This window comes from Onychostoma macrolepis, chromosome 20 (genome assembly GCF_012432095.1).
Source record: "Onychostoma macrolepis isolate SWU-2019 chromosome 20, ASM1243209v1, whole genome shotgun sequence".
NCBI classification, from domain to species: Eukaryota; Metazoa; Chordata; class Actinopteri; order Cypriniformes; family Cyprinidae; genus Onychostoma; species Onychostoma macrolepis.
Window position 1 is genome coordinate 1,720,999 of NC_081174.1, and position 14,025 is coordinate 1,735,023.

The 14,025-nt window shown below is 39.7% G+C and overlaps 1 protein-coding gene and 6 non-coding genes across 7 annotated transcripts in view; all 7 read left to right on the plus strand.

Moving 5' to 3' along the window:
• The first annotated feature begins 532 nt into the window (after positions 1–532).
• Positions 533–614, plus strand: trnas-uga (transfer RNA serine (anticodon UGA)). Its single transcript has one exon. It is a non-coding gene; the product is annotated as a tRNA-Ser (tRNA).
• Positions 615–766: 152 nt separating this feature from the next.
• trnak-uuu (transfer RNA lysine (anticodon UUU)) lies at positions 767–839 on the plus strand. The gene has a single exon. It is a non-coding gene; the product is annotated as a tRNA-Lys (tRNA).
• A 417-nt stretch (positions 840–1,256) lies between these two features.
• Positions 1,257–1,338, plus strand: trnas-aga (transfer RNA serine (anticodon AGA)). Its single transcript has one exon. It is a non-coding gene; the product is annotated as a tRNA-Ser (tRNA).
• A 138-nt stretch (positions 1,339–1,476) lies between these two features.
• trnah-gug (transfer RNA histidin (anticodon GUG)) lies at positions 1,477–1,548 on the plus strand. The gene has a single exon. It is a non-coding gene; the product is annotated as a tRNA-His (tRNA).
• An 871-nt stretch (positions 1,549–2,419) lies between these two features.
• trnas-uga (transfer RNA serine (anticodon UGA)) lies at positions 2,420–2,501 on the plus strand. The gene has a single exon. It is a non-coding gene; the product is annotated as a tRNA-Ser (tRNA).
• Positions 2,502–2,656: 155 nt separating this feature from the next.
• On the plus strand, positions 2,657–2,729 carry trnak-uuu (transfer RNA lysine (anticodon UUU)). The gene has a single exon. It is a non-coding gene; the product is annotated as a tRNA-Lys (tRNA).
• A 3,033-nt stretch (positions 2,730–5,762) lies between these two features.
• map3k5 (mitogen-activated protein kinase kinase kinase 5) overlaps positions 5,763–14,025 on the plus strand; it is a 41,771-nt gene continuing 33,508 nt past the window's right edge. The window contains exon 1 of the mRNA XM_058755859.1: positions 5,763–6,773. Coding sequence (XP_058611842.1) covers positions 6,377–6,773 — 397 coding nt within the window. The 5' untranslated portion in view covers positions 5,763–6,376. The remainder of the gene's footprint in view (positions 6,774–14,025) is intronic.

Here is a 14,025-nt window from a genome sequence, read left to right on the forward strand (position 1 = left end):
ATTACAGTATTCCTGAAGCAACGCGGACACACATACCGAAGCGTTCACTCGAAAGTGGCGCAAAACACAACACAAAAATGAACGAAGAGATCGCTGCAAATTGCGACAGGCTTTTTAAAAGTAACTTTTCCAAAACACGGCACATTAAAAACACGAACCGAGTGGTTAAGGCGATGTACTAGAAATCCACTGGGGTCTAGAAATCCTGCATGCTGAGGAGAAGCGTCTGTGCCTTTTTTTTTTCACGTCCCTGGCATGCTTTTTCGCAACCCTCTCTGCATCGGACAAACACGCCGCTGGCCCTTTTAGCAGCCGTGGGACAGTGGCGCACCTTGATCGCATAGTGGTTAGCACTCTGCCTTGTGGCCGCAGCAATCCGGGTCACGGCAGCCTTTTGCTGTCGAGCAACGGGGACGTCGGGCTCCTTTTCGCCAGCTCATCCTTCAGCTGGATTTTGAGTCTGACGCTCGGTGGCGTCCTGTGCTGCCCTCCTGCAGCCAAGGGAGCTGGAGGGCCGCAGTCAGTCGTAGGCGTAGTCGTGGCCGAGAGGTTAAGGCGATGGACTTGAAATCCATTGGGGTCTCCCCGCGCAGGTTCGAACCCTGCCGACTACGGGTAGCGTTTGCCCTTTAGCCTTAGTTTTCTGTGCCGACAATTGTGCCTTCCAAGGCCTTTTCTCTCTGCTGTAATTTCCTTCAGCCTTCTCTTGGCGGTTTGTGGGGATATTTCTGTTGTATGAAACGTAACAGGGCTGGGTGGCACAAGAGCCCGGATAGCTCAGTCGGTAGAGCATCAGACTTTTAATCTGAGGGTCCAGGGTTCAAGTCCCTGTTCGGGCGAACGGCTGTCACATTGTTGGCGGCCTCAGCTTGCTGTCACGCCAGTCCAGCTCTATCGCTGACTCACTACTGGAGCGTTGTTAGTTCCTCCACAGGGGGACCCACAGCGCCTTGGGTTTTTGTGCATCTCCCTTGCTTGGCACACCTGAGTCTGATGGTCAGCTCGTTAGGAAAGAGCGCTCATGAAGTGAACTGAGTGAGTCAGGTAAGAGAGACCTAGGAAACTTGCAGTGCTGTGGGTCCAAAGGGTCAGTACTAAAAAACCACAGGATGAGACCTGGCTTCCTGGTTGGGACCGCTGTTTTGTCTGCTGCCGGGCTAGCTTGCAGTCTCGGCTGGGTGACTGAGCTGGCTAGGGTGCAAGTGCGTCAGGCGCCAGTGTTGCACGAGAACAGGGCAGAGGACGTGCAGGTCCCTGTAGTCGTGGCCGAGTGGTTAAGGCGATGGACTAGAAATCCATTGGGGTCTCCCCGCGCAGGTTCGAATCCTGCAGACTGCGTTGTTCGCCAGCCCTCCTCCACGCCAAGGAGAAGTGGCCGTGCTTCTTTTTTGCACGTCCCTCGCACGCTTGTGCGCTCCCCCTCTGCACCGGACAAACACGCCGCTGGACCTGTTTGCAGACGTGGGCCAGTGGCACGCCGTGATCGTATAGTGGTTAGTACTCTGCGTTGTGGCCGCAGCAACCCCGGTTCGAATCCGGGTCACGGCAGCTTTTTTGCGTCGAGCAACGGGGACGCCGGGCTCCTTTTAGCCACCTCATCCTTCAGATGGATTTTGTGTCTGAAGCTTGGTGGTGTCCTGTCTTGCCCGCCTGCAGCCAAGAGAGCTGGAGGGCCGCAGACAGGCGTAGTCGTGGCCGAGAGGTTAAGGCGATGGACTCGAAATACATTGGGGTCTCCCCACGCAGGCCCTTTTGCTTTAGCTTCCTGTGCCGATAATTGTGTCTTCCAAGACCTTTTGCTTTCGCTCTCTCTGCCGTAATTCCTTGTGGCCTTCATCCCGTAGCGCGTGTGGCAAATGAGCTTCAGCTGGGCGGCATATAATATTACAGTATTCCTGAAGCAACGCGGACACACATACCGGAAGCGTTCACTCGAAAGTGAGCGCAAAAACACAACACAAAAATGAACGAAAGAGATCGCTGCAAATTGCGACAGGCTTTTTAAAAGTAACTTTTCCAAAACACGGCACATTAAAAACACGAACCGAGTGGTTAAGGCGATGTACTAGAAATCCACTGGGGTCTAGAAATCCTGCATGCTGAGGAGAAGCGTCTGTGCCTTTTTTTTTTCACGTCCCTGGCATGCTTTTTCGCAACCCTCTCTGCATCGGACAAACACGCCGCTGGCCCTTTTAGCAGCCGTGGGACAGTGGCGCACCTTGATCGCATAGTGGTTAGCACTCTGCCTTGTGGCCGCAGCAATCCGGGTCACGGCAGCCTTTTGCTGTCGAGCAACGGGGACGTCGGGCTCCTTTTCGCCAGCTCATCCTTCAGCTGGATTTTGAGTCTGACGCTCGGTGGCGTCCTGTGCTGCCCTCCTGCAGCCAAGGGAGCTGGAGGGCCGCAGTCAGTCGTAGGCGTAGTCGTGGCCGAGAGGTTAAGGCGATGGACTTGAAATCCATTGGGGTCTCCCCGCGCAGGTTCGAACCCTGCCGACTACGGGTAGCGTTTGCCCTTTAGCCTTAGTTTTCTGTGCCGACAATTGTGCCTTCCAAGGCCTTTTCTCTCTCTGCTGTAATTTCCTTCAGCCTTCTCCTTGGCGGTTTGTGGGGATATTTCTGTTGTATGAAACGTAACAGGGCTGGGTGGCACAAGAGCCCGGATAGCTCAGTCGGTAGAGCATCAGACTTTTAATCTGAGGGTCCAGGGTTCAAGTCCCTGTTTGGGCGAACGGCTGTCACAAGCTGGTAGCGGCCAAAATAGTGCGTGCGCCTAATTATAATTATTAGGGTAATCTGCAAGAAGTGCAAATAAACAATACTTTAAGTGTGAGTTCATCAGTGTGTCTTCAGTCATGTACTGAGTCAGATAAAGACTGTCATATTTTTTTCTCAAGTAAAAAAAAATGAAATGCTCTTAAGAACATATTTGAGAACTTGGTAAGAATTTTTCAAGAACTGCCCTTAAGAACACTCTTACAAACTTTGTGGAATTTATTTGAAGAAACTTAACTTATTTCTGAAGAAGATTTTTGTGAATCCGGGCCCTGAGTCTGATGGTCAGCTCGCTAGGAAAGAGCGCTCATGAATTGAACTGAGTGAGTCGGATAAGAGAGTCCTAGGAAACGTGCAGTGCTGTGGGACCTCCGCAGGATTAGACGCAGCAGCCTGCTTTCTCCTCGTTGGGGCTCCCAGGTTAAGGTGATGAACTTGAAATCCATTGGGGTCTCCCCGCGCAGGTTCGAACCTTGCTGACTACGGGTAGTGTTTGCCCTTTAGACTCAGTTTTTTTTGCCGACAATTGTGCCTTCCAAGGCCTTTACTTTCTCTGCTGTAATTTCCTGCAGGCTTCTTTTTGGCGGTTTGTGGAGATATTTCTGTTGTATGAAATGTAACCGGGCTGTGTAGCACAAGAGCCTGGATAGGTCAGTCGGTAGAGCATCAGACTTTTTCAAGAGGGTTCAAGTCTCTGTTTGGGCGAATGGCTTTGGTTTAAATGTGTTTGTTATACTCATCAAATTTAAGTGTTTATTTTGTATTACAGAGAGCTATCTCAAGTATTCTGTTCAGATGAATAGTACCTTGCTTAATATGTTTAATGCTTATATGGACGCTTGGTCAAATGCTTAGTTCTTTTGAAGCAAATAGAAACAGTCTGTTATGGTTATGTAATTTTACGTGGACTATGTATTAGATTCCAGTAATATGTTTTAAGAATGTACTGTATAAAATGAAAGCATAAAGAAAGAGCCAAAACAAGGGTTTGGTTATGCAGAAAACACTGTTTATTGATTTTGCTGGATCACATGTAAAGACTTATAAAAATAAAGAATTATTATTGCTGAATAGAGATATTCATGAAGTTACAAGACATTGTGATTAAATTACTGTAATAAAGTAATTACTTGAGTGGCTCAACTTTGAAAAACAAAGCAACTTTGACCGTCTCATTATTTCTGTGACATAGATTTCATTGTAGTGCTGCCAGCTGGACAGTTGGGCATGCTACAATTGCAATCGTCATCCATCAAAACTTTTCTAGCGAGACACTGGTTTGCTTTATCAAGTCAAGTCAAGTCAAGTGGGTCAGTTCTCCTCTGACCAGACAAACCAGCAGTTCAATTCCAGCTGCAGCATTATCCAGCACCTATAGTCCGGACTTCCGCAGTGGCTTGTTAAATACTACTATAATAGTTGCCATTTTCGGATAAAATTTTATGTCATGTACTGAACATAAACTGCTAAACATGCACATCTCCTATGGCCGATATCTCTGTTGCTCCAGAGCTTAATTTGAGCCATGCAGATATTTTGTACATATGATTTTCTATCATATATTAAAGGGTTAGTTCATCCAAAAATTAATATTCAGTCATTTATTACTCACCCTCATGTTGTTCCAAACCCGTAAGACCTTCGTTTATCTTCGGAAAACAAATTAATATATTTTTAATTAAATCTGAGAGCTCTCTGACCCTGCACAGACAGCAATGCAATTGAAATGTTCAAAGGTCCAGAAACATAGTAAGGACATCGATGAAATAGTCCATGTGACATCAGTGGTTCAAAAGTAATATTATGAAGCTACGAAAATACTTTTAAATAAGACATTTGATATGAAACTCCTACTTAAGACACATAGTCCAAATGCTTATTGGCAATAGTTATTTTACATTGCTTAGTAACTACCCTGGAGTGTCAATTGGCATCCAATTTAATGTAATTAATAATTATGAACTGGGTAGTTACCCACGCTCTAAAAAATGCTGAGTTAAATACAATCCAGTGCTGGGTAAATATTGGACAGAACACATGCTGGGTTGTTTTCAACCAACAGTTGGGTTAAATGTTTAACCCAACCGCTTGGTAAAAACAACCCAATCGCTGGGTCCGTCCATATTTTACCCAGCGCTGGGTTGTATTTAACCCAGCATTTTTTAGAGTGCACCTACAAACATTTACCATTGGGCCTATCCCAATACCAACACTTTTGGTCTTGGACACTGGAGAGTGCATGCATGCAACAGGAAGGAATTGTGCAAAATTTTCACAAGCCTGAAAAATGCCAAAGCCCTGTGACCCAGTGTTTAAAATACACTAAATCCATGCTATCTTTAATACCACTTTGGGGACAGTATTTGAGGCGAGAAGTGTATCCATTCATTCATCATGTGGCCCGAAAGCACAAGATATTACGAAATTTCCAGTATCAGTTAAATTAATTAGATATATATTACATATAATATAGTAGTAAATGTGTGTTGCTCAGTGTAGAGATGAGTATGTTTATTTTGTAAAACATTCGCAACTGGTTTTTATCACTTAATTAGAAGCACCACAATAAATTAGGTCTTCTGTTACATGGAAACAAACTACTACAGATATTTATTTAAAGGTGCAATGATAATACTGAAAATGAACATGTGTAAATAAAGCTCTGCAAATAACACTACAGATATGTCCTATTGGCTAATCAGAAGTTCTCTGTTTTTTATTATTATTATTTTAAATGCATTACATATTACATCGGTTACTGTTGTAATTATAAATTTATTTTTTGTATTTGTTGTGTGAGTTGTCAATAAATAAATAATTTAACCAAAAACAAATAAATAAATAATACTTCAAGTGTGGGTATTGGGAGAGGACCATGGTCTTCTTTACAGTGGTCAACTGGGTGAGCGTTACGTAACGTATTGAATATTCATTGCCCAAGCCTTTTCCATAGTAGGTTTCATCATTTCACTTCCTGTAAGTTCGGAGTGCTACTCCACCCCCTGAGCGTGAGTTGTGTTGAAGATAATAATAGAAACAGGGCAGGGTCCAACAGACAAACGCGCTTCACTCGAGTGCGATTTCGCAATTTAATGACATAAACACAATGACATGAACAGGAACGACAAGGACTGAGAAAACGCGTTTGATGTCTCTCAGTGAAACGGCTTGACACGATGCACGCGGAGTTTAGCGATCGACAGAACTGCGTTACTTCAGAAACTATAACGTTACATGCGCTCATATAAAGGAGCGCAAGTTCTTCGGAATCGCTTGTGTTTCAGGACATCGGTGAATTTTCGAGAGTGTAATATCGTTTCTTCGAGTCGTGACGAGCGTGTCCACGATCAGTCCTTGATCTATGCAGTTATTCAATTCTTGCCATTTTTTTCCCGTCTAGACCTATATGCTGCTGAGCGGATTTTTAAATTTTCATCTAAAAATAAAACGATAATCGCCTTTATTGAAGGCTGTCGGTGCTTATGACATCGCGCCATTTATTTGTTCGTCTGGTGCCAGCTACCAGGAATGCCAGCTATGAAGTGTGCCGGTTGAGAAGCTGTACTGTTGGGGTTGGGGTCTTTTAACAAACTGATGAAAACATGAATTCAGATCTGGAGGCCATTTCTCTTTCCGTACCCTCTCTTGACCAACGCTTAGACATGATGGGAGGGAGTAATGGAGAATCCAGTGGCAGCATGAATCCTGGTGCTGGGACCTTCTGGCAGGATCCCTCCATCTGTAAAAGCGCCAACCCTGGGGTGATCAGTTTGCCCTCGGACAGTGGGACCTTGTTGACCACGGGTAAATGTAAGAACCGAGCCGTACAAGTGGCCTACGTGAGGAACTCTGAGACGAGCCAACCTCACAGCTCGGAGAACATGGCTTTACAGTGTCTGAAGGATGCTTGTGACATAGTGGGATTTAAACTAGATGTAGTCCCCTTTGGGAAGCTGGACTTTGGTGAAACATCAGTTCTTGATCACTTTTACAATGCAGGTAAGTCTACTGACAGATGTTTTGGGTAATTTCCTGCAAATGAATGTGAATGTCATTTGCTGAATGGGCACAAATATTGCTGTGAACAGTTTGTTGACAACCTACATGCTTGGTAGACATGGCCTTTACTGTCTTTTAGGTGTGTTTGGTCTGCCTGGTTTCTTTCTGTTTGGTCTGTTTATCTTTTTTCCAGGAAAGTTGTCAGAATGAAGGTATCACTCTCCCACATGCACACAACCCAGGGTGGAGTGCAGTGTCTTTAACCTCATTTCCATGAGAAATGACTGGCATTTAAACTTGAATGGCAATGAAGTTTTGTGCAGCAGCTTGAAAATAAACTTTTGAACTGCAGAGAGGCACAGTCTTGTTCAAATGTTTAAATATGTCACCATCACCATAATCAGAGCTGCATGCATTTCCTTAGAAAGTGTAATGCCTTGCCTAGGTGAAGCAGAGCTAATGAAAGTAAAACCAAAAGGGCTGAACCTTTTGGTTTTACTTCATCCCAAAACACTAAATAACAACAAAATTCGCTTACCCAAACCTCTGCTTGTTATTATGCATTGCAAAACTCTCCTCATCTATGAGATCACTGCATTCAGTGACAAAATGCTTTATTTAAAGTAGTTTGATTTAATCATTTTGCAAATGTTGCCGGTATTTGCAGGTAGTTAGAAACCCTAAAAAAAAAACAAATAACACCCATAACTGAATGGCAAAGTGGAATGATAGAATTGGGGTAAAATGAAGTGATTAAAAATTGATTAATCATTCATTAATGAGTAGTTACTTTTAATGAGTATGCAATCACTCAGTGTCTTCTTGCCATATCAGTATTTGCACATGCTGACATATAGGCACTACTGTGCCTACATCTACACTGTGAGACTATATTTTCCCCAGTGGACGTTTACTGCAGCTTGTGCTTTTATGTATATGTAGTTTTATTTATTATTAATTTGAAGATCTGGAGTTTTAATTTTCCATCTCTAAAAAGCAGAATTTCTTTTTTCTAAGCCTTTTCTCTTGAAGATTTATTCTTGTGCTTTGGGTGATTGTCATTTTGTGACCCAGTTTCTTTTGGACTTTATATCACAGACAGACTCTCAGACTTTCTCTCAGATAGTTTTTTATTACTGCCTGGATTTTGGCCCACAGCACTGCTCTCCCTTCATCATTTGTGATAGGGTTTTGATGTGTGGTTTGATTTCTCTGAACAGAATTCTGTATGTTTCGCCGTAATTTTGTCCTATTCATCCTAGAATGCTGTTTCATCCATGTGGCCTTTAGATTTAAAAAACTTGAGATGGGTTGCAATGAAAACAGTTGTTTCCTGTGTGGTAACATCGCACAGCTCTTGCTAAGTTGCTATGTTATTTTGGATGCTGAGATGTTATCATGTTGTCAGTACATAGCTGGAGCCCTGAAGATCCTTTGTTATTTGTTTGAGGGTTTTGTAGCTTGTCCAATTTTCATAAATGTAGACTATGACTATTGTTGTGGACTAATGATTGCTTTAGATATCCTGGTGTGTCCTTATCCGGTTTTGTGCACTTCAGCAAGCTATTTGAGCTTGCAAGACCTGCATTTGAAATGAATGCAACTTCTAACAGCATAATTTCTTCAGTTTAATGAAAAAATATAATTAAATAAAAATTCTGTCATCACCACCATGTCGTTTAAAACCTGTATGACCTTATATTTTGACATTATTTTGACACATCTTTTTTCTATACAAAGACAAGATGTTGTGATCAGGGGCTGTAAAGTTCTGAAAGGACAGAAGTGCACCATAAAAGAAGTCCATACGACTCTACTACACCCAAGTCTTTTGTAGTCATACAACAGCGATTGTGTGAGATTCAGTGGTTCACAAGGGTGAAATCCAGATAATAAACCAATTAGGCTAGCAAATTGCATACTTAAGTAGTGGCAGATTAATGTTTTATACAGTGTTTGACATTATTTTGAGATTATCGCATGAGCTGATCATTTTTGTATTCGTCTTAATTGTCATTAATTTGTATTTTATATGCTACATTATATCATTTACATTTACATTTAGTCATTTAGCAGACGCTTTTATCCAAAGCGACTTACAAATGAGGACAATGGAAGCAATCAAAATCAACAAAAGAGCAATGATATGCAAGCGCTATAACAAGTCTCAGTTAGCTTTATGCAGTACATAATTTTATGTATCATCCTTATTTTGGTCATCAACCACCCTGCTGTTTAGATTCTAGTGTTAAGACATTGTTAAAACCTAACTTAAGTGTTAAAATGAATGAATTACACATTTAAAAATAGTTTATTTTAATTTTTTATTTTTTTGCCATACAGTACTGACATATAGAATTGTTTGTATGAAATCCTCAAGTTAAAACAGACATGCTGAAAATACAGGCTGTAAACATGAATTTATTATCATTTGCATATTTTAAGATGTGTTTTGGTCTATAGATACATCCTTTTATTATTATTTTACACATTTGGTTGTTTTGACGAGTGCATACAGTGCATAATTTGAGCCTGCGTGTTTTATCTATAGATCAAAGGTGGCATGTTTTACATACTTGTTGCATTTTTAAAAGGCTTAAACATGTTTCAACTGTGGATGCGTAGGAGTGTAATTGTACTTCTGAACTGTGGGAGTTTTTGAAGGAATAATGGTTTGTAGTGGAGCACTATCTTATCAAAGGTTTTTTTATTTTTATTTTTTTTGCATCTGATTACAGGAAAGTCTGCATTTCTCTTGCATATTACCGTATTGACCCGAATATAAGACAATGTTTTTTCCTTGGAAATACATCTGAAAAAACGCGTTCGTCTTACATTCAGGGTCTAGACTTTGACATGTCAATAATACACCCACAACAATAGGTGGCGCCAAAAACGCATAAAACGAGTGTGCCATGAAATATGTAATGTAATGTGTGTTGTAAAGATCACGAATGAAAACAAATGAAAAAGAAAAGCTTACAGCAGCATGATCGTGACTGTCATGTTAGCCTGATGGGACCAAACTTCCTCTGTAAGTGATTTTAAAACATAAGACAGTACCCAGATTTGAAGACTACAATAAGATTTCACTTCTACTGTTAATAACATTTTGGTAGGCTACTATGAGTTGGATAGCCTAATTGTTATATAATTCAGATGGGCTACCTGTTATTTCAATGGTATATCAAAATTCATGTCATTGTTGGTACATTTTACCAGTATTTACCATACTTTCAAAACAAAAATTAGAATTGGAAAAATATGCAATATGAAAATAATTTAAGAATAAATGTGTTTTACAGAGAGAGAAAAAAAAACAAAACAAGATTTGGTTTTCAAAAGCCTTTTTCCAACAGGTACATCTGGAAAAAGGGGGGTCGTCTTATAATCAGGGTCGTCTTATATTCGGGACAATACGGTATGTAGTGATTGACCGATATTGATTTTTTTAAATTACCGATACCAATTATTTGCATGTTTATGTGCCCGATAACTGATATTCAGAACCGATATTTATTTACTGTTATAAAGTAAATAAATAACTGAGTGAAGTAAGTCCATACTTCACTTTGGTTTTTCCTCCTTTCAGTCATCTTAAAAAAAAAAAAAAAAAGGTTGAAAATTAAGAGTCTTTCATGTTAAATTTAATCTTCATATTACAACAATAAAAACATTTTATTTATAAAAAGCATCAGTGTCAACACTGATATTAAGTAAGCAAAATAAATGTAGAATGTCTAATGTTTTCAAATGGAGAAAATAAAATAAAGGACAGGAGTTATAACTTCATTTTAAACTACAGTTTTAGGTTTATAAGCTGTTTAATAGGCTAAAGAGTGAAGAATAATTCACTGGATAATGTTAATTCACTGAATAATTTTCTCTGGAATATTGAAATATAACAAAACATTGTATTTTATTGCATTTCTCAACTGGTATGTTATATCAGAATTATTAATATGTTTTTGTCATTCTAGATTATGAAATGCCTGCTGATAGTGCGGTTTATCTGTGCATTTACACACAACTATAGCCTACTCAAATTGCGATCATTCGCGGAGATAATAAATAATTAATTTCCATAGAGATGTATTTAATTAAATGTGTATTAGCGAAATAATGGTTATATAGTAAATTTTAATATAATTTAGGGTGTTTTAAACAATTGAATCTTGTTCAAAGTAACATGCGGTGGCCGTTCTGGAGCATTTCCTGAGCATCAACCGCTGAGTGAACAGCAAAATGAATGCGGCTTCACGAGACTAATAATGAGCATATACATCAGAGAGAGAATTAAATTCAGTGCTTTTATTTCCAAACATGCGCTCATTCATGGCTGCATATTATTTAATTCAGGCAAAGTTACGTCTTTATTGGATTATCTTACGTGACTCCTTGAGTTCATCTCTCTTTCTTAGAGCCAAGCTGCATAAATTGCATATCAGGCATTTATGTAATACATCTAATTTGTGCATTAATGGCTGTTATGTTAAATAAAATTTACTAACTACAGCAAATCAAGTAACTGTGCACGCTGTTGTTGTCTCGTCTCCCCTCAGACGCACTGGCAATCCTGCGTGCAATTCTCAAAACACCCGCAAGATGGCGGCGTTTATCTCTGAATCCCATATTACAAAACCGATATCCGATTATGGTAAAACGTTTAAATATCGGGAAATATATCAGTAAATCGATATATCGGTCGATCTCTAATATTATGGTTATCTTTGGAAGGGCTGGTCATCAGAGAGCAGTCTCCATTTTTTCTTTTTTTTTTGTGGAAAGTTGTGCGGTGATGGAGTAAGTCTGATTTTGTGCTAGTTGAACAATTTGTGTTGTGTAATACCATCAACAGAGTAATTGAGGACACATAGGCTGCGTATAAATAGTGGTATAAAAAACAGTATGTGAATTAGTACCATGTCCAAATTCATAATATTTATACCACAGTTGAAAAGAACGAGTATGCCCTACTACTTCCAGTGGATACTTTACATCCAGTGGATACTTTACTAACCCATGAGGCCACAGGAGAGGAGTTGTGAATCACAGTGACTTGTGAATCACACACTTGTTCTGTACTGTGTACATTTTAGTGCATTTTGAGTAAACCTGTTTTGAAAAAAGAAAGGAATAACCACTTTTGATAAATGGATAATCAGCTCATATGATAATCTCAAAATAATGTCAAGCATTAGATGAAACACTGGCCTGTTTGCAAGTCCGAGCCAGTTTGCAATTTGCAAGTCTGATTGGGTTATTTATCACAATAACAACATGATGAATGTAGTTCATCCAGGTTATATTTATACTGTTTAGTACATACATTTTAACAGTTATTCAGACGTACCTACACAACGTACAGTATGCTGTTTACCTGGGTCTCGAAAGTTCAGCCTAAGAAACGTTGAAATCTTTTCTGTAAAGTGTTGTTTTTACATTCATTTATCGCTTAATGTGAAAAGTCAGCTATAGGTCTTAACAATTTGCTGGATTAATTACACTAGTATAGGAACTATATAAAAGGTAGCATAACAGGAACGACCTGTTCATCCAAACAGTCAAAGGGGAGTATATCTGTAAACTGGTTATTAGAAATGTGTTATCGAGATGCTTAGTAGCCATAGAGAGATTTGCTTTCAGGTGTCCTTCTCATTTCTTGTACTCTGATGAACTCAGTAAGTAGCACATTCCTTTTACATTAGATGAGGCCCTGCTAACTCGTGCTGAATGGTTTTCAGTTCATATCCTTGTTTAGCAGTCTAAAAACATCTGAAAGATTTAATGACTCACTCTAAACGAATGACTGTGATTTCATAGTAGTTTTTCCACATTTCACGAGTTCACACTTACATATAATTTGCTGGAGTATAGTAATGCGTATTTGGCAAGTATGGTAATGCATAATTGACGTGCTGGCTGGGGAAGGGCCCTGAGCTCGGGAATGGCCCGAACCCTAGAGTACCCCCGTATAAGTGTGGTAAGAACTCAAGTGTGGAGTAGGGGCGGTAGAGGGATGCTGATTAACCGTCATTGGATAGAGGTATGTCAGCTGTATTTATACCTGTGTGTTGATTAACTTGAGTGTGTTCCTCTTGTGTTAATTAGGCTAAGTATCTGACGTGCTCCTCCTGAACTTTGTTAATAAAACACAATTTACTGTTGTAATAAAAATATCAGAAATATTCAAAACCAATACAGTGGACTAAATGACCAATCGAATGTGAGCATTGGTTGGAAAATAACACCCACTGAGAGCCAAATGCGGGTGAATTTCCCATGATGCATATTTGGAAAAGATATTACAAGAACAGCAGATAGTAACGGTTCATTGGAATGTGGTTTCCAGCAGCATAGCAGTCAGCCTAGTGATGCATGAGAGTTTTGGACAAGTTACAATTTCTTAATTACTTTCTGTAGCCTCAATTCTAGTGGAATTCTTTTACTAAATGCTCATCACATCTCTCAGCGTGTAAGTGCAATTACTTCACAGACATCTTTTGTTTTTTCAACATGAGGGTTGAGTCAAAATGATTGACTGGTAATCAACAACAAGTTACAGATGTTCACCACAAATTTTGTTTTGAACCACATTCCTTTATTTGAACCACATTTCCTGAACTTGGGGGAAACATTTTGTTCAGAAATATTGTTGAGCTACTGTATTATTTTGGCGATCCTTAATATATGTTTTGTTTCCTTGCTAATAGTGCTGTCCAAGCTATTAGGTATGCCTTTACTTTTTGGTAGTGCCTTTAGCAACTTTGTTCATGGACATCTAAAAGAAATCATGACACAAATAAAACAATACAGAAAACCTTTTTTTTTTGGCATTTTACTTAATGACATGTGGTTTTCTATCTTAGGTTGCCACACATTGAAAAGGTGAAATGATCAAATATTTAAGAATAACAAACTCACTTTGCTGTAGCACTACACAGACTTCAGGGAGCCTTTTATGTTTATTTAAAAATGTGATGGTAATATCAAAGTCCGGACCATTACAATGAATGACAGGATTACAGTTTGTAAAGTTACTTGAACAATATTTTGACATTTTAGTTTAACAAAAGTTATTCGAAACATGATGATAGACACTTTACTTGGAGTTAATGTTGAAAAACAAAATCTGCTCTAGCATTAGCAATAAGTAATGTGGATATGGCAATAACTTACCCCCAACACTGGTGCATGATATAGCAAACAGTTTTAACCACATAAATGACTACAATCAAATTTTTATGAGATT